This window comes from Euleptes europaea, chromosome 5 (assembly GCF_029931775.1).
Source record: "Euleptes europaea isolate rEulEur1 chromosome 5, rEulEur1.hap1, whole genome shotgun sequence".
Classification (NCBI taxonomy): Eukaryota; Metazoa; Chordata; class Lepidosauria; order Squamata; family Sphaerodactylidae; genus Euleptes; species Euleptes europaea.
The window spans coordinates 106628732-106649331 of NC_079316.1; the positions used below are offsets into that span (position 1 = coordinate 106628732).

Consider the following 20600-nt stretch of genomic DNA (forward strand, 5'->3'; position numbering starts at 1 on the left):
AGCCCACAAACAAGACGAGTGCAGCAGCATTGTCCTACCTGTGCTCCACAGCACCTAATATCATAGGCATGCTCCTCTGATCCTGGAGAGAATAGGTATGCATCATGACTAGTAGCCCTTTTGACTAGTAGCCATGGATAGCCCTATCATCCCTGAACATGTCCACTTCCCTCTTCAAGCCTTCCAAGTAGACACCCATCACCACATCCTGGGGCAGGGAGCTCCACAATTTAACTATGCATTGTGTGAAGAAATGCTTCCTTTTTATCTGTTTTGAATCTCTCACCCTCCAGCTTCAGTAGATGACCCCGCATTCTGGTATTATGAGAGAGGGAGAAAAGCTTCACCCTGTCCACTCTCTCCATACCATGCATAATTATATAGACCTCTATCATGTCTCCCCTTAACTTGAGTTCTGTGATGTCACAAATGTCTCCAAATCCGGTCCAGGGATCCCATACCTGACTTTTGAAACCTGTATCACCTAGTTTGGCCCTAACATACAGAAAGCCGTTGTATGGTAGTGGTTTGGATCTAGGATCTAGGATTTCAAGCCCATAATATGGCCATGAAGCTTTTTGGCTGACCTTAGGCCAGTGACCATCTCCGACCGAACCGACTTCACTGGGTTGTCGTGGGGATGAAATGGATGCTGCCCTGAGCTCCTTGTAGGGGACGCGAGACAGAAAGCAGGCGTGTGGGTTTTTATAGCCCTGGAGGTTAGTTTAGTGACAAAAAGACCCAGAGATACAGGCCTTTTATGCAGGGACGTTTCCCCGCAGACGCCTCCGCCAAATGCTTTGGGGCTTCCTTTTGATTATGCATGCCTTTTCTGCCCCTCAGAGGTCGCCTCTCTTTCCCCACGTGTTTTGCCCATGTTTTCCAAATGCTGTTTTAGCCAGAATCCGGAAAATGCGGACAAAACGTGTGGGGAGAGCGAGGTGACCTCTGACGGGCGGAAAAGGCATGCATCATCAAAAGGAAGCCCCAAAGCATTCGGCGGGGGTGACCGCGGGGAAACGTCCCTGCATAAAAGGCCACAGTTAGATAGGAGCAAAACGGATGTGAACTTTACAATGTGCACGGGTGCTGTTGAGGCTTGGATTGCTTCTTCAAAAGCCAAACTATACATTATGTGGGAGTTCCATGGTTGATTTCTCAATATCCCCTCTCCCCCCAATTTTGAACACGGGATGAGGAGTAATTTCCAATTTGTGGGAAACAGTATTTGGGGAAAATGTGTTGCTGTTTCCCCCCGAAAAATATAGTACATGATTTTTTTCCTCTGATAAGGAAAACAACAGAGTGTGTGTTCGGAAAGGGTGGTGGTATTTTGATTGCGAATATGGTAGAAACTGCTGACAAACACTTAAGAACAGAAGAAAACCCTGCTGGATCCGACCAGGGGTCCATCTAGTCCAGCATCCTGTCTCACTCAGTGGCTGACCAGTTCCTCCGGCGGTCCAACGAACAGGGCATAGAGGCCAAGGACTTCCCCTGATGTTGCCTCCTGCCTCTGGGATTCAGAGGTTGACTGCCTCCAAACGAGGAGACTCCCTTTGGTCACCATGGTTGGGAGCCACTGATAGATCCATCCTCCATGAATCTGTCTAATCTCCTTTTAAGGCTATCTATGCCTGTGGCCGAGGAGAGAAGGCAGCATGGTATAGCCCGATCTCATTGGATCTCAGAAGCTAAGCAGGGTCAACCCAGGTTAGTCTTTGGGTGGGAGACCACCAAGGAAGTCCAGGGTTGCTGTACAGAGGAAGGCAGAGGCACACTGCCTCTGTTAGTCTCTTGCCTTGAAAACCCCATAAGGGGTTGCCGTAAGTCGGTACTCTACACACCCACACACACACACACACACACACTTGTGGCCGTTGTTACATCTTCTGGTCTCCCCCTTTTCCTCTGGTTTCTCCACTTAGTCTCTCCTTTGTGTTGAACCATCGGTTGAATACATTTTTATTCCTTCCTTCCTCCAAGGAATTAAGGGCAGTGTACATAATCCCCCCCCATTTTACCTTCACAACAATCCTGTGAGGTAGGTTAAGCTGAGCAAGTAAATAGCTCAAGGTCACCCAGCGAGCTTCCCAGCAGAGTGGGGGTATTTTAACCTGTATCTTCCAGATCCTAGACCCACTCACTAACCACTATGCCACAAATTGGCAACCCTTCCACACACATGCTTAAAAAAATTGGGAAATCCATGAGAGATTTTCAGGGGGCTTAGCACAACTTTAAAGGGCCAGACTATACCTGACAGAGCAGCCATGTTGGTTTATTCACATGTCTGCCCAATCACAGATATAAAGTGTGGATGGGGTGAAGTTGGGGGTGTAATTTTTACCTCAGAAAACTGTGTGAAGGGAGTTCCACATACGCACACCCATACCTGTTGTTTCAAACCATTTTTCACTCCCACGCAACTCACCTCCAGTATACAGGTTGAGCATCCCTTATCCGGACATCTGATATCCGGACTGACCCGAAAACTGGACTTTTTGAGCCAGCGTGCACTCATTTCTCACAGGCCCTCAGCAGTACACCAATTTGCTTCCTGATGGTTCAGTGTAATCACAATTATTAAAAATATTGTTTGACATTACATTCAGGCTATGTGTATAATGTATTTATAAAGCATATATAAACGTAAATGAATTTTGTGTTTAGACTTGGGTCCCATCCCCAAGATATCTCATTGTGTGTATGCAAAAATTCCAAAATACGGACAGGTCCGAAATATGGACCACTTCTGGTCCCAAGCAGTCTGGATAAGGGATACTCAACCTGTATTACCTAAATGATTTTTGAGCTTTCTGTCTGCTCAAATCAAATTGAATGTATTACAGTCATAAAACAAATAAAACAAAACGTTACATAGTATGTGATAAAAACACAAATATTCGGGATAATCTGTCTGCTCAAGGTGCATGGTTTATCAGGATCATAGGTGGAGCGGAATATTTTCCGAGGGAAATCAAAACCATGTATCTGTCTGCTTAAGGTACATGGTTTTGATTTCCCTCGGAAAATATTCTGCTCCACCTATGATCCTGATAAGCAAATCTCTTTGCATGTGGACCGAAATCCCATAACTTCTCACTAGTCCTAGTAAGAGCGTGCTTTGGTTATGCCTTCCTGGCTTCTTACATCCTCTTTAGAAGAACTTGGACGCTAAAACCCCGCTCAGGGGAAGTCTCTGGAGGGTATCATAAAAACATTCCGTGTGGTCTTGCAAATCATGATTTTAAGGTTGGGGGGGGGGGAACTCAAGGCCATTCACAATCTGGAACTCCATTCCACAGGGTTCGACTACAAGACCTGCAACGTTCTGGTGGCGTTGGAACAACAGTCCCCTGATATCGCTCAGGGTGTTCATCTGCACCGGGCTGAAGAAGAAGTAGGAGCCGGGGACCAGGTAAAGCAAAAACAAAAAACACCTCACCATTAATTCAGATTAACTGTTCCAGAATGTAAAATTCATTCTGTTTTTATTGTACTGGGCTGTCAGCCTAAAGCAGGGGTCCCTACCGTGGTGCCGATGGGTGGCATGGTACCCGCCAAACATTCTTAGAAAGTGGGTGGGGCCAAGTGTGGCTCTTGCCCAGAAGGTCTTCTGATTGGCCACTGGAGATCAGATTAGCTGGGCAGATTATAATAATATTGTTTTGGTGGCAGCTCCCAAACCAGCGTTGCTTTTGTTCTCTCTCACACTCCCCTTTCCCAGTGTATTTTTTTTTAAAAATTACTACTCTTATCTCCCCTGCACTTGAGCTTCCTCTGTGTGTGGCTCTACCTGCTGCAGTGGCCATTTTGTAGCTGGCTCCACCTCCCAGGGCAGCAATTTTGCAATCACGCCCACCACACTGTATCCAAATTCCAAAGATGCCTATAGACTCAAAAAGGTTGGGGACCCCTGGCCGAAAGCAACTAAGCAACGGATACTGGATCACGGAATAGAATAATACAGCTGCTGTCAAGCTGTAAACAAGGGCGGATTGGTCCCTAGTGTTAAACGAGGATTGATCCCTGGTGTTAAGGATGCAAATCGTAAAGGTTCACTCACTACTTCCAGTTACCCTTTAACAGAACTTTCTCCTTGCCAGACTATTTCCGTTGGTTAGAAATCCATAAATTTGGACAAGCTTTCTTATTGGCAAGATGTAACGCTTTAGACTCAGTCGAAATGCAAGGGAGATTACAATAAAATTATTGCAGAACGCATATGTCCGTTTTGTCCGGATCAAGTAGACCCACTAGTCCACATTGTTTTATCATGTCCACAAAATAACAGTGCGCGAAATAAATATATCACTCCCTGAATAAAACAGCTAATGACACTTGCTGAAAAGTGGATGCTACGTTATTTGCTGTCAAATAGACCAGCGAATTGCATCAGAGACGTGGCAACTTTTCTCTTTATAGCGTCAAGAAAAAAAATAATGTTCATTTCCACCACCGCCCCTTTTTTTTTTTTAAGTGTGAAATGGTAGACAGATAGCCAATGGCTGTTAAATCTAGGGAAAGGAATACAGCTGCTTTCCCTCTGTGCACACACATAATTGTCAAGTCAAAGGCAAAAAACCGGGCGGGTGCAGGTTATGGGGGGGGGGGGGCTGTAGTCAGGGCCCACAGAGAAAGGAGGAACAAGGAACATCAGAAGAGCCCTGCTGGATCAGACCAGTGGTCCATCTAGGCCAGCGTCCTGTCTCACACAGTGGCCAACCAGTTCCTCTGGAGGGCCAACAACCACGGCATAGAGGCCGAGACCTTCCCCTGAGTTTGCCGCCCAATATCCAGAGGATGACTGCCTCCAAACGTGGATGTTCCATTCAGTCATCATGGCCATTAGCCTCTGAGAGTCCTGCCCTCCACGAATCTGCCTAACCTCCATTCAAAGCCGTCTACGCCTGTGTAAGAGAATGAAAAACAGGAAGGCCTCTTTGTTTGCCGTGAACATCGATCCTTCTCTTCCTGCTGCAGGGTCTGATGTTCGGCTACGCGACAGACGAGACGGAGGAGTGCATGCCGCTGACCATCGTACTGGCTCACAAACTGAACGCCAAGCTGGCTGAGCTGAGGCGCAGCGGGGAACTCCCTTGGCTCAGACCAGACTCCAAAACCCAGGTCAGTTGGAGCTGGACCCTAATTGGGGGGGGGAAGGGGGGAGTCGGCAATGGGATGGAGAAATCAGAGCTTGGACACTCGGTCCACAAGGCCACAGCCAGCCTGGAGAATACAGTCAGCATCCCCTATTTAAGTTATCTAATAAAAGATAAAGAACCCCCCCCCCAAAAAAAGTCCAAAAAACCCCCAGACTTCATAGGGTTTTCAAGAGATGTTCATAGGTGGTTTGCCATTGCCTGCTTCTGCATAGCTACGCTGGACTTCCTTGTTGGGTCTTTCATCCAAATACTAACCTCAGCCAATGCTGCTTAGCTTCTGAGATCTGATGAGATCGGGTTAGCCTGGCCCATCCAGGTGAGGGCAGCCACACGGAGGTGTTTTGCCATTGCCTGCTTCTGCGTAGCTGCCCTGGACTTCCTTGGTGGTCTCCCCTCCAAGTAATAACCAGGGTCGACCCTGCTTAGCTTCCAAGATCGGACTAGCCTGTCCTGTCCAGGTCAAGGCAGTCCTAAGCAGCCTTAATGAAAATTTCTTTGTATCTCCTACCGCATTTTACTTAAGTCACAACCGGTTTACTCCCTCCATTCTTAAGCAGAGCAAGCCCTAAAACACCGCCAGGACATTTTGCGACTAAAGGTGAGTCTTTTTGGAAGATGGTGAGATGAGCATCCTACCTGCTCGTCCCGCCCTCTCATCCTGTGGTCCTTTCAACGTTTTCTCTTGTCTCTCCTTAGGTCACTGTCCAGTATCTCCAGAAGGACGGCGTCGTCATTCCTATGCGCGTCCACACCATTGTGGTCTCTGTGCAACATGACGAAACCATCTCCCTGGAGGCCATGCGCAGGGCCCTGCGAGAGCGGGTCGTCAAGCCCGTGGTTCCCGCCAAATACTTGGACGAGGACACTGTTTACCACCTTCAACCCAGCGGCCGATTCGTCATCGGCGGCCCCCAGGTGTGTGAAAGCATGGACCTGCCTTATCCTGAACCAGAACCTTAGTCCATCCAAGTCAGTATTGTTTACTCAGACTGGGAGCGGCTCTTTCACAGCACCTACTGCCAGACCCTCTTAATTGTGAAACTCCCTGCCCCAGGATGTGGTGATGGCTGCCAGCTTGGAAGGCTTTAAGAGGGGAGTGGACATGTTCACAGAGGAGAAGGCTATCCATGGCTACTAGTCAAAATGAAGACTAGCCATGATGCTTACCTATTCTCTCCAGGATCAGAGGAACATGCCTATTACATTAGGTGCTGTGGAACACAGGCAGGATAATGCTGCTGCAGTCGTCTTGTTTGTGGGCTTCCTAGAGGCACCTGGTTGGCCACTGTGTGAACAGACTGCTGGACTTGATGGCGATTGCCCGAAAGTGGCGATCGGCATTTCCCTGGGCATGTAAGAACGGGCCACAAGATCCAAACACTGACACAGCCCCTCCTGCCCTCCCTCTCACGATCTGTTCAAGTTCACAGAATAAGACTTGATGACAGAATCAGTTTTGTAACATTCCGAATTGTACCGTCCAATGAAAACACAAGGAGTGACATCTACCATTGTAACATCACAGGGTGATGCCGGAGTGACCGGCCGGAAGATCATCGTGGACACTTACGGCGGATGGGGTGCTCACGGAGGTGGGGCTTTTTCGGGCAAAGACTACACAAAGGTGGATCGGTCCGCGGCATATGCAGCCCGCTGGGTGGCCAAATCCCTGGTGAAAGCCGGCCTGTGCCGCCGGGTTCTAGTCCAAGTAAGTTCTGCAACTGTAAACGGGAAGTAGAGTGCGTGGATAGTGCCGAAATGAACAGCCCCGTGCCCTCATCGTTCCCGCTACTAGTGTTTCCAAGACTTTGCCAGTACTAGTGTTTCCTGGACTTTCCCACTAACCAAAGAAGGTCTTTTTATTTATTTGTTTGTTTATTTAATTATTTATTTAGAAGAAAAGTTGGTTTTTATATGCCAACTTTCTCTACCACTTAAGGGAGACTCAAACCGGCTTATAATTACCTTCCCTTCCCCTCCCCACAATAGACACCCTGTGAGGTAGGTAGGGCTGAAAGAACTGTGACTAGTCCAGGGTCATCTAGCTGGCTTCATGTGTAGGAGTGGGGAATCAAACCCGGTTCTCCAGATTAGCGTCTGCCACTCATTTGGAGGAGTGGGGAATCAGACCCGGTTATCCAGGTCAGAGTCCACTGCTCCAAACCACCGCTCTTAACCACTACACCACACTGGCTTCCACACCATGCTTTACTTTAATGATACTGGCCAATTCAGCCTGAACAATGTCACACTAAAATCAAAATTAAAAAAGGAACTATATAAAAACTTGGCAACTGCCAATGTAGTATTAAAATCCACCCCTGCTAAAAGAACCCTCAGATATTCCAATTCACAAGCAGATACCCAGATGAAAGGTTTTATCCATCCCTCCTTCGCTTCGTTGAGCAGGTCGCAGCTGAACAAGGAATGCTGAAGAGTGTCTATTTGGCCAGAACCACAGTGGCATACTCTCTCACAATAGGGTACCCTATTTAGGCGACCCATTAACTCCCCTGATGGAATGGCATTTAGTCTAACCAACATAAATAATTGTCTGGATCGTGGGATTGTCAGAAAATCAAAATGCATTAGAGAGATTGCGGCAAGTTTAGACCTAGTTATAGAGGTGAGCATACTCTACGTGCTCTTATGGTAGTACTTCTGGAATCCAGTTTTTGCAAGCAGCTCAGGATGGAAGAAAGAGCTGCCAATGACCCGCGATCCTTTAGGTCAGAAAGAGACATTCCTAAAGACTGGATATGACATTCAACCAGTTTACTCCATGAGCTCTGGTAGGAATCAGCTTGAAGTAGGCGTAAATATCCATTCACCTCCATGGAGGAAGAAATCTTAGGCCAGAATCTAAAAGCCATAGCCCAAATCTGAGCTTCATGGGAACTAAGGCCCGTGTGAGAGATCCCCTCTCTCTGAGTTTGCTTCTCCAAATCAAATGTTCAGACGGTGGTAAAGAAACAAAGGATTTATTGAAGACATCAGGAGATGAGACAGGCACAGGTAGAAAGTTGCAAGTGAGGGGCTATTCGGGTTTACAGAATATATTGACTCCAGGGCACTGGGGCACTGGGGTTCACACTTATTGTTATGGGAAGTTACCAGCTTGGCATAATACAAAACATCAGACGAGTCCCAGGAAGTCTGGTGAAGCTATCACACTTCCAAGGCCGCATCGGCCTGAGGGAGTACTGACAGGAAGAACAGCGGGGGGGAAGATACTTGGGGCAATCAGGCCTGGCGCCTGAGACCAGAAGGTGTGAACTGCTTTTACGAGTTCACTGATAACAAAGCAGGTGATGGGAAGCAGAGACACATAGACAGAGACCCTCACAGCCCGATTCGGCATACAGTGATACCCCGGCAATACAGTTGGGAGCGCCAGTAATTGTATTTATTTATTTACTATTGTCAACTTCTGTCCCAGCCGAAGCCAGGCTTAAGGCAGGTAACAATACATTCACAGTTGATGTGTATCTATACAATGACCAGACGCGTTTCAGCCTTATCTAGGCCTCCCTCAGTGGTCATACATAAAATTATTATATAATACACATCCTGACATCTCCATTAACGCAATACAAGGTTAAAAAATATGTAAAACCCTTTTATTATGTGTGGCTTTGTGTAGGAATGTTTATTCCATGTGTATTAACACATGGCCCACAGCTCACACCTTGTGTAAGATGACGAGCTTCTCAGGATATGTATAACATCAACAAGCCCTGTATTTTTAACATAATTGTGCACCATATTAATAAAACAGATGTATTTGTTGATATTTTAATAGCTTTATGCTCAAGCCCTTTGGTTTCGTTCTACTTTCCAGTTGAGTTTCTTTCTCTCCCCTTTTTTTCAGTTGGTTTTCAGGGCTGGTAACAACTAAAATTAAAAGGTTCCACAGCTTATTATACCACTGCCCAGTGGAAGGTATCTTAGCTTTTTTCCAGTGTGAGGCAATCAGAAATTTGTCACCAGTAGAAGTATCGAAATTAATTCCCTTTTTAGGATAGAGGGTTTTTGTATATCCAATTTTTCAAATAAGACAGTTAAGGCATCATGAGGGACTTGGTAATGGGTGATTAACCATGCAATCCTGAAGGGAGACGGGTGGAGCCTTATAGGAGCCGGTGTGACCCCTACACCAGTATCCATGCCGCTTGCGCTGTGCAAAATGGCATGGACGCCGGTGCAGGGCAACTTACACCGGCCCCAAGAACGGCGCAGTGGTGCGGGCCTCAGGTGCCGGTGCTGTCTCCCTGGCAGTGTTGTCCAGGTGTAAGAGGACGCGCCGGCATCCAGGGGGGGCATTCCCAGGGGTGGAGCTGATGTTAGTCATCCTCCAAACCCCTTTTGGCCCAAGAATGCCTCTTTACATTGTGGCTGAGCTACGCCTGCAAAAAAGCTGTCATAGCCCTGTGAAACTCTGTGGGCAATTTTCATGGGGGTTATTCAACAGCACTTTTCATTTCTTTTTCTGGCCGAGATGCTTCTCGGGAGGCGGCACTGCTGGGCCGTTCCCAGCCATAGCCTAACCGCCCGCCCTCAGGAATGGGCTGTAACTCTATCAATCTCAAGATCTTGTCCCAAAATAAACATACTTTTGGGCATGTTCCCCAACAGTGTGAAAAATTAGCTGGGTTGCCACAGCCTTTCCAGCATAGACCTGAGTGCCCTGGTATGATAAGATGAAGACAAGAGGGCGTGAGATACCACTAGCCCATAATTTTATAAGCAAATTCTTTAATGTTGGTAGAAGCCCATTTAAGAGGGTACGTCTTCCAAATCGATGGCCACTTGAGCGTGATGGAATTTAACAGTGTAGTGCAGAAGAAAGCATGAAGTAATAGAGAAGCGGAAGAACGGACGGACGGGCCGTACGAAAGGGCTTGAATGGCAAATCAAAAACACAGGAGACTTGAAGCCAAGCTTCTGGACAGGACAAAGTGCCCAGTGGAAAACAGCCAAGTTTTCAGGATTCTGGGTTGGGGATGCTTCCTCAAGCGTCTGTTGAGAGACTGAGCAGTTATGACAAATTGGTTTCTCTGGCCCAGTGTGGGACTGTAACAGAAAGGCCGTCAGCTCTGGCTAGGGTTGCCAACCTCCAGGTGTTGCCTGGACAACTCCTGGAATTACATCTGACCCCTGGACTTCAGGGGTCAGCTCCCTGGAGAAAATGGCTGGTTTGGAGGGTGGACTCTATGGCATTGTACCCTCCTGTGAGGTTTAGAAGGGCATTAGAATTACTTTCATTTCTAGAATAGGTAGAAGAATAAATTGTGTCTAGATTTATTATATTTCCAGTGATAAATGACTCCCTGTCTGCCTCTTTTCCTTTTAAAACAGTCCCCCTTCTACACAGGTGGCGGATTGCACATTTAAAGGCATGCATGTCAGCTGATTGTACGTAACTGGCACATTGCACATTTAAAGGCATGCCTGTCAGCTGATTGTACGTAACTGGCGCATTGCACATTTAAAGGCATGCATGTCAGCTGATTCTATGTAGCTGGTGCATTGCACACTTAAAGGCATGCACGTCAGCTGATTCTACGTAGCTGGTATATTGCACATTTAAAAGCATGCATGAGCTGATTCTATATAGCTGGCGCATTGCACATTTAAAAGGATGTGTGTCAGCTGATTACATAGCTGGCACATTGCACACTTAAAGGCATGCATGTCAGCTGGTTGTACGTAGCTGGTGTAGTGCACATTTAAAAGCATGTGCATTAGCTGATTCGCGCATGTAAAGTTGCTGAGCGCCATCACTGTCAAGGCATACGAATTTCTGAGCAGGGTCTCAATATTGTGCTTTTTCTTTTTATAACAAAAAGGTTGCCTATGCCATCGGCGTGGCCGAACCTCTCTCAATTTCACTGTTTACTTACGGCACCTGCGTAAAACCCGAGAAAGAATTGCTGAACATCGTACACCAGAATTTTGACCTCCGACCAGGGGTCATTGTCAGGTAAATACTCTTCTGCTGAATCTGGGCTACCCATGTCCTCCGGGTCAAAAGACAGCATCTTAATCTGTGCGCACGCATGGCCCTCACTACACCACTGGTCCCCCTCTCGCCACAACGACTGAGCCCTTTTAGCTTTTTTGCTAACCAGACAGCAATTTAGTCTAGGGCGTGTACGCACTCCTCCAGCCGTTCAAGAAGAAGGTAGGGCATTCTATTCCTGCCCCCTTTCCCTTCCCCCCATAAGAAGTTTTGGCAGGTGTGGAATTTGCCACCGACAAAGAACAGCAGAGCAATACTCATAAGTAAGCAGCCCAGATCTGCTGCCCTCTGTCTTAAACAAAGGGATGGGACTATCATTAGCTGGTTGGTCTGCACATGCTGCCCTATGAGGAGCATTTAAAAGGCTTAGGGCTGTTTAGCTTGGAAAGAAGGCAGTTAAGGGGAGACATGATAGAGGTCTATAAAATTGTGCATGGTGTGGAGAGAGGACAGGGTGAAGCTTTTCTCCCTCTCATAATACCAGAACGCAGGGCCATCTGCTGAAGCTGGAGGGTGAGAAACTGAAAACAGATAAAAGGAGGTATTTCTTCACACAACGTATTGTTAAATTGTGGAACTCCCTGCCCCAGGATGTGGTGATGACTGCCAGCTTGGAAGGCTTTAAGAGGGGAGTGGACATGTTCATGGAGGAGAGGGCTATCCATGGCTACTAGTAAAAATGGCTACTAGTCACGATGCATACCTACTCTCTCCAGGATCAGAGGAGCATGCCTATTATATTAGGTGCTTTGGAACAAAGGCAGGATGGTGCTGCAGTCGCCTTGTTTGTGGGCTTCCTAGAGGCACCTGGTTTGCCAGTGTGTGAACAGACTGCTGGACTTGATGGGCCTTGGTCTGATCCAGCATGGCCTTTCTTATATTCTTAAAATTGCCATATAGGGAAGGGTGGATTCATGTGGGAGATGCTAATCGCTGCTTCATATCTGCCAGCTAGGAAAGGGCTGTCTTTTAAATGGGAGACTGGAGGATCCAGTGCCTCTGATCATCTACACAACGCACATGGAGCATCACAGGAAGAGATCTCCTTAAAGAGAATTGAATAAACACAGGTCTCCTTTAAGAGACTTCTAACTTTCCCACTTCCAGCCCAGAAATGGTATCCTAACTCATTATTTGGGAATCTGGTGTGAACAGTACCAGCTGTTCCCAGGAAACCAGCTAGCACTAACACAGCCATAGATTTTTTTTTCATATAGTCCTAATCTGTATTCTACAACTGTCGGTATATATGTAACCTCATGTTCCTCCAAAGGAGGTCAGGGAAGCATGTGCGGCTCTTCTCCCCCGTTTTTTCTCCACAACAGCCCTGTAAGGTAGCTCAGGCTGAGAGAGTGTGACTGCCCAGGGTCATCTAGCAAGTTTCATGGCTCAGCCAGAATTTGAACCAGGTCCTCATCTAGGGTTCTCATGATAGGAGACATGTAGTAGGGGACCCGCGGGAAAAAATTGCTGTGGGCCCCAATTCTGCTCTGGAACTTGGAGGAGCAAAGATGTACGGCAGGTTTTTGTTTGTCCTGCTGCTGGGGTCCATGTGACACACCAGGAGACGGGCGACTGCAAGTCGACTCACATCACACATCTTGTGTAACGAGGACCTCACACTCCAATCAAGACTGGCTAAGTTTCAGCCAGCTGTGTCTTAGAAACATAGAGGTGGAAGGGACCTCTAGGGTCATCTAGTTCAGCCCCCTGCACAGTGCAGGAAATTCACAACCAGATGTGTCTCCTAAGGAAATTAAACCACTCATTAAATTAAACCTACGCTCAGGCAAAGCCCCAGGTCCTGATCTAATTCCCTACGAACTTTTTAAAGTCAACAGCGAATGGTGGGCCAACATTCTTGCTCCTGTATTCACACAAATTAATGCATCAGGAGCCATTCCAAAATCTTGGAGACATACTATTATCGTCCCAATCTTTAAAAAGGGTCAGCGCTCTGACCCAAGCTGTTATCGTCCAATCAGCCTTTTGTCTTGCTTAGGCAAATTGTATTCCTCCTACTTATTAAAGAGGCTGTTGGACTGGGTTGAGAGTAATGACATCCTTGGCTGGGAACAGATTGGCTTCAGAAGGGGTTGGTCTGTCATGGACCACTGTTTAGTGCTCTCCCATCTAGCCGAGAAATATTCCTCCCCCCGAAATGGCACCCTTTATGCGGGTTTTATGGATCTTAAGGGAGCTTTTGATACCATCCCGAGGGAGAGGCTATGGTTGAAACTATCACATTCTACTATGGTTAGGAGGTTACTATGGCTTGTCCGGGCTGTGTGACCGTGGTCTTGGTATTTTCTTTCCTGACGTTTCGCCAGCAGCTGTGGCAGGCATCTTCAGAGGTTTAACACTGAATACCAAGACCACGATCACACAGCCCAGATAACCTACAAGAACCAATGAACTCTGACCGTGGAAGCCTTCGACAATATTACTATGGCTTATTCAGCAATTTCATACTGACCTCACAGCTCAGGTTGGCTGTGGCAACCAAGGAGAACTATCCGAGCCCTTTGAACTGGTCAAGGGAGTTAGATAAGGTTGCCTCCTTGCTCCTCTCTTGTTTAATCTATACCTGAATGATATGGCAACCAATTTCTCAGAGTTTTGCCACCCCCCAAAGCTTGCAAGTCATCCCACCCCAATTCTATTGTATGCTGACGATGCAGTTCTCCTGTCCCGCACAAGAATTGGTTTGAAAAGATCTTTGCAAACTTTTTCTGAGTACTGCTCTAGGGAAGGTCTTAAAATAGACCATCATAAATCTAAGATTATGATCTTCACTAAGAGGAGAAAAATGCCTCTTTTTTGCTGGGTATTAGATGGTTTTGAGGGTGACCAAGTCAAGGAGTTTGTTTACCTTGGCATTCTGTTTTCCCATAACCTAAATTGGAATGCCCATCAAAAAGCAGTGTCCAACAAAATTAAAGCTGGGGTTGGTGCTATTGTCAACTTTTTTCACATCAAAGGTGGCAAATATATTCCAGAGGCTATTCAGGTTTTTAACCTGAAAATTACCCCAATTATCCTCTTTGGTGTTGCCATCTGGATTACAGTCATTAATGAATCTATAGATCGTCCACTGCTTCAGTTCTTACGAAAACTCCTAAATGCCCCTCGATGTGTTGCTGGCGTTGCTCTTCGTTCCGAGTTTGGCCAAACGTCACTTGAAGCTAGGGCATGGTTGGCCGCCTTTAAACTACACCTTAAACTGTGCTTTAGCACTGAGGGGTTCCTAGCTTCTCTGAAGCATGACTCTTTTAAATCCTCATGGCAAAAAATCTTAGATGAGAAACTGTCGTTGTTGGGCTTCTCGCAGGATATGTTATTAGATCTTGGGAAAACTGAAGCTTTTACCAGAATTAAAAAGCGCATTAAAGAGCTCGATTATAACAGCACTACTTTTCGTGCTTGTCACGTCTGTTCATCCCAGTTCTTCGGAATACCCCCTCCACATGGTCTGCCTGCCTATACATATTATTTGACAACTCCTCGTCTCTGTAGAGCTTTTTGCTTGGCTAGATTGAATGCTAACCCTTCTATGGTAATGCAGGGCAGAATTCTGAATATACCATACTCAGACAGGATCTGCCCTTGCTCTTCTGGCTCTATTGACTCATTAGCCCATGCCCTTTTGGAATGCCGCTTTTATGAGGAACTTCAATCGCACTATATTTCCCCCCTTTTAATATACAAATCCAATGCCTCTGTGACTGACATAATGCCTTTTTTACTAAGCGATAGGGACCCCAAGGCTACATTGTCAGTGGCAAGATTTGTTTCAGTCCTTATATCCCTCCAACACTAGATAAATGCTGCTCAAGATCAATTGATCAAGGAGCTTCTAAGGGATAAAAGGAAAGGAAGGAAGGAAAGGAAAGGAAATTCACAACCCCCTCCCCCCCCCTCCACACACATACCCAGTGACTCCTACTCCATGTCCAGAAGATGGGGAAAAAACCTTCCAGGATCTCTGGCCAATCTGGCCTGGAGGAAAATTGCTTCCTGACCCCAAAGTGGCAATCGGCATTACCCTGGGCATGAAAGAAAGGGCCATGAGACCCAAACACTGACTCTATTCTTCCTTCCCTCCCTCTCATGATCTGCCTAACTGCACAGAATAAGCATTGCTGACAGATGGCCATCTAGCCTCTGCTTAAATACCTCCAAAGAAGGAGAGTCCGCCACCTCCCAAGGAAGCCTGTTCCGCTGAGGAACTGCTCTAACTGTCTGGAAGTTCTTAATCTTTAGCCGAAAACTCTTTTGATTTAATTTCAACCCATTGGTTCTGGTCCGACATTCTGGGGCAACAGAAAACAACTCGGCACCCTCCTCTATATGACAGCCCTTCAAGTACTTGAAGATGGTTATAATATCACCAGCTTGTCAGCATCTGTACCAAAGGTTGTTGCTTTCTCAAATTTATGAAAAGTTTACTAAGTACCCATTATGGGCTTTTAGCTCCATTCCTTGTAGCAGCTGCCTTTTTAGTCTGACCTGCTTGTGGTTCATGAAGGACCCTCACTGTGTTGGTACTTAAGACAAAGCATGGTTTTCACAGAGCTAGCAAAGAGCACATTAGTTGGCTATAGTTTTATACTATAACAAGAAGTAAGTAAGTAAAGTAAGACTTATAAATGGTCTTTATCCTTCTGTTTGTTTGTTTTTAACTGAAACATTAGGGATCTGGATTTAAGGAAGCCGATCTACCAGAAGACTGCCTGCTATGGTCACTTCGGCCGAAAGGAATTCTCTTGGGAGGTTCCTAAGAAACTGGTATTTTAACGGTTGTTGGGACACCCCCTCAAGCTTAACTGGGACAGGATTTCACTACAAAGGGTGCTTCCACTGACCATCCCCTCAGCTGGGAAAATGAACAGAAGAAAGATGTTTTCATGGAAACCACCGTAATTTGTATTCTCAACATCTTGGCATGAAATGAAAGAAAGAAAAAGGCTGGACACCATTTTTCTTTTTTTTACTATTGCTATTTTTATTTTGGGTTCCACTTACCAAGGCAACATACAACTTGGACACACACAAAGAAAACAATCTTTTGCCTTCAAACCAGTTGGCTGTATTCAAAAGGAAGGAAAAATTCCCTTCGGTTCAATAAGCTTTCTCACTGTGACTGGATAAATGAGAAATTCTGGGGTGCTGTTTCCTGACAGGGAGTCGGTACTAAAAAAATCATTGCTGGGCTCTTGGGTTGCAACCTTTGACAAAGAATTTTGTCACGTTTTTAAGCTTCTCTCCCAGGTCCCTGTTACTCTAAAGCCTCTGGGAGAGGCTGAAGTCTTGTGGCAAAATGTAACCCGTATATTTGGTGCCTTCTGTCTTTGTGCTTACATACTGGTAAAGTCGCCAGAGCCCATTCTGGACAGGTCTGTCTTATGCATAAAAGGCTAAAACCCTCTTGCAAGCGAGTGACGCATACCTACAACGTGCCCCTCACCTATTGGCTGAGCTGCTGTGATGTCATGGACCTTTCGTGACATTCTAATGGGTTTAAGGGGGAACAAATTAGCATCGTCGGGACATTCTCGGAAGGGGCGGGGCTGAAAGGTCAGTTTGACGGGAAAATCAACTCGTGTGACGACAGGAAAGTCTGTATGGATAGGCAAGGTGGCTATAGTGCTAGGGAAGCTGAGGGCTGGAAAATGGGATTGTTCCAGGGCAGAGACCTGGAGGCTGTGAGCCATGCAAAGCTGAAAAACGAGAACAAATAGGATTGGTGAGAGAAGGAAAGGGGCAGCAGTTGACAGAATACCAGGCCAATAAAGGAATCTAGAGGGGAAACATTAACATATGGAGTTGCCTTAGACAGTATCAGACCCAGGTCTGTAAAGGTCAGTATTGCTCGCTCAAAATGGCAGTGGCTCTCCAGGGTCTCGGGCAGGGGTGTTTCACATCACTTACAGCTTGGCCCGTCTAACCGGAGATGCCGAGCATTGGACTCGGGGCCTTCTGCATGCCAAGCAGATGCTCTTTCACTGCACCACGGCCCCTCCCCCAAAATGCGATCTCCGCAGTTTACACAGCGAGCAGGGTTTGAGCCTGCCTGGTGAGAATCCCCGCCCCCATTGGGTTTCAAGTCCAACTTTAACCACTCAGCCGTTGGTGCTACATAGTTTGGCAGGGGAACACCTCGAGACAGGAATCACTTGGGACAGCAAGGGGGTTGAGATGGTGAAGCGGCTATTAGTCTGGGCAAGAGGGTAGAGAACTGAGGAGTGACAGGTGGCCACAGCCTTGAATAGGAACCAGTGTGGTGTAGTGGTTAAGAGTGGTGGACTCTAATCTGGAGAACCGGGTTGGTTTCCCCACTCCTATGCCTGATGCCTGCTGGGTAACCTTGGGCTAGTCACAGTTCTCTCTGAACTCTTTCAACCCCATGTACCTCACAAGGTGTCTGTTGTGGGGAGAGGAAGGGAAGGCGGTTTGAGCCTCCTTAAAATCAGAGAAAATTGGGGTATAAAAACCAACTCTTCTTCTTCACATTAACTTGAAATTGCCAGCCACATTTTGGATTGCAGGTCTGCAGATTTTTTTTGCCTTTAGTTGGGTCACGACGAGAAGGTATCGTTTCCCCCATCACAGCAAACACTTTCAAGAGACAGAGGCTGAACTTGGGGAAAAAATAGTTCCCTCTGGCTCAGATCTTAAAGGACCAGATGCCCAGTCTGGAATGGGCTTTGGCACTTTTGCGTATCAGCACTTCAGAATCTCCGCTCAGAGTTTTATTTTACTTTGCGGGACACCGTGTGAAACGGCAGTACTACATACATGGACACCCAGCCAGCGCTAACCGTCGCTGAAAGGGCCAGTCTCAGTATTGTGAACACTTAAGTTTGCTAGGTGCACTGCTTTTCAAACTTTGGAAACGGAACGCCCGGTTCAGTGCCTTTGTCCACGCACCACTTTGCGGCAGATTTCAACGGTTCTCCCCCACCCCTCCCGTGTATACCCTCCCTCCTCCTCTCACCTGGGATGACAGCGACTGTCGGCATGCCAAAAGAACTTTCTTCCCCAAAGCGTTCCTCCCACTGTTATTGTAGGCCTGAAAAATCATTTCGGCTGAATGCGTCATGATAGACGCCGGAATGTCATCTTGTGGAAACAAAACGGGCCGCACTCGGTTAACTCTAAATTTCATCCGAAAAATCCGACTGTATTCCGATGTCACGAACAATTTGCTTGTGAGGTGAACGAGCTGCAAATCTTTATGCTTGTGTGTTTTCCCCTTCTCTCTCCCACCTATGCTCATAGAGCTGTAATCAATGACTTAATTTTTTTTGGGGGGGAAGTCTTCAATTTAACTTCCGTTTGTTGTGACATTTGAATACAAGCCTCTGGACAAATTGCGGGGGGGCGGTTGTTTCCCAGTCACCAGGTTTTAAACCTGGATTAAGCGTTGGTTTAGAATCTTGGTCTGCAGGTGGGAAACCAATCTGTCGGTGAAAGAGCTGGCACTGAGATGTCACAATATGTTGGAGTTCGATTGACGGTTCTGGGGCGCACAATGTCTTCAGGTACAGGTCCACAGATGAAGGGAAGGAAACATGCATGCACAAGGCGCTAAAGCTCATTTATGACACAGGCAAATTGTGATTTGTTTAAGACCTCAGAATTGTGGGTTGGATCCAAGCGCGCAAAGATCCCTGCGCAAGCGCTAAAGTTATTCCTCGCTGTCTGCTTGCGCTAAGCGAAAGTGATTGTACCTTCTGTTTTTCCTGTATGCGCGTAGCACAGGGTGTTTGTCCTGATACAATCTCAAAAACAAATGAAATAAAATCATGCGGATGATCTGCTGTACCTCCCACTGTTCCATGTGCACATTGTGGAACTATATTGAAACACTAGGTGTGGCCTGCACCTATGGGGCCAATTACCCCTGGAAGACAACCTTGAATGCAAGAGGGAAAAAACCCCACCCCTGGTTATACACAAAGCATATTATTGTATGTCTCTGTGAGTTGTATGTGCATTTAAGACAACCCCCTATTTCTCTTGATGGCATTCCTGGGGGTGGGTGGTGGGTGGGATTTGATCCTTTCAGGTAAAGAGGGAACATACTCCCAGTCACATATCACTGGGTTCGAACCAGTGGACTCTCTCTGGTCAGCAAAATTTGAAGCCTTCCTCTTTCCCATGGAAGCTTTCTCTAATGCATGTGGCTGTTCTGGAGGTAGGGTTGCCAACCTCCAGGTGGGGCCTAGAGATTTCCTAGCATTACTGTTGGTCTCCAAATGACAGAGATCAGTTCCCCTGGAGAAAATGGCCGCTTTGGAGGGTGGGACTGTATGGTATACCCTGCTTAGATCCAGTGCAGTGTAGTGGTTAGGAGCAGCGGATTCTAATCTGGAGAACTGGGTTTGGTTCCCCGCTCTTCCACGTGAAGCCTACTGGGTGAACTTGGGCTAGTCACAGTTCTCTTAGAGCTCTCTCAGCCCTACCTACCTCACAGAGTGTGTGTTGTGGGGAGAGGAGGGGAAGGAGATTGTAAACCGGCTTGATTCTCCTTAAAAGGTAGAGAGAGTCGCCATATAAAAACCAACTCTTCTTCCCTTTCCTCTCCAACCCCCCCTCCTCCCCAGGATCCACCCCCAGATATCTAGGAGTTGGCAACCCTATCTGGAGGAATCAAGTTGGTGGAAGGGTTCAAAGTTTGTTGAGTTGGGGGAATATCAAGAATGATTTTGAAAGGTGGAACAGATTAAAGTTATCGCTATTGGGATGAATTGCAGTAGTGAAGATGAATGTTTTACCCAGACTGAACTTTCTCTTTCTGACACTTCCTATTACTGTCAAACTTGATAATATACAGAAATGGCAACAAAAGATAAATAAATTTATTTGGAATGGGAAAAAACCGAGAATCCGATTAAAAACAAAAACAAAAACTTTGCTGAGTGGTAGGATATAGGCCAATATTTCCGAAGCAGCAATAGCTGAGCTGGCCACTAGCTGGCAGTATAACCCATAACATTGATCAGATTAAGAAAACTACGGTGGAATCTTGAACCGCAATACCCTCTAAATCCGTTGAAGTCATAGGGGAATTTTTCACGGAGCTTTGCTGCTGTTTAGAATCTGATTTGAGGCGCTCCAAATTTTTGATTATTCATTGCAGCGCCGAGTTTTCCTGAACCGAGCAACAAAACCCGCATTATGCCCACATCAACTGAAACCTCTTTTGCGCTGTACTTTTTTGTTACAGCGCATTTTTTGGCTCGGAATTCCATGTAGAAGTTTTGCTTCGGTTCATTTGCCACCACCCATGATGGGCAATGACCCCTCCCCCAAGAACGGTGATTGGCCGGGGGAGTTTCGTGCTTGGTTGAAGACACCGCCCCTTTTGTTTCAGTTTGTGCGGCGGCCAGCAGATGTAGCTTGCT

At 46.7% G+C, this 20600-nt stretch overlaps 1 protein-coding gene across 1 annotated transcript in view; it reads left to right on the top strand.

Moving 5' to 3' along the window:
* MAT1A (methionine adenosyltransferase 1A) overlaps positions 1-16097 on the top strand; it is a 29637-nt gene extending 13540 nt beyond the window's left edge. Inside the window, exons 4-9 of the mRNA XM_056850101.1 lie at positions 3309-3421; positions 4987-5130; positions 5865-6083; positions 6694-6876; positions 11018-11151; positions 15885-16097. Of these exons, the coding sequence (XP_056706079.1) occupies positions 3309-3421; positions 4987-5130; positions 5865-6083; positions 6694-6876; positions 11018-11151; positions 15885-15987 (896 nt within the window). The 3' untranslated portion in view covers positions 15988-16097. The remainder of the gene's footprint in view (positions 1-3308; positions 3422-4986; positions 5131-5864; positions 6084-6693; positions 6877-11017; positions 11152-15884) is intronic.
* The last annotated feature ends 4503 nt before the right edge of the window (positions 16098-20600 follow it).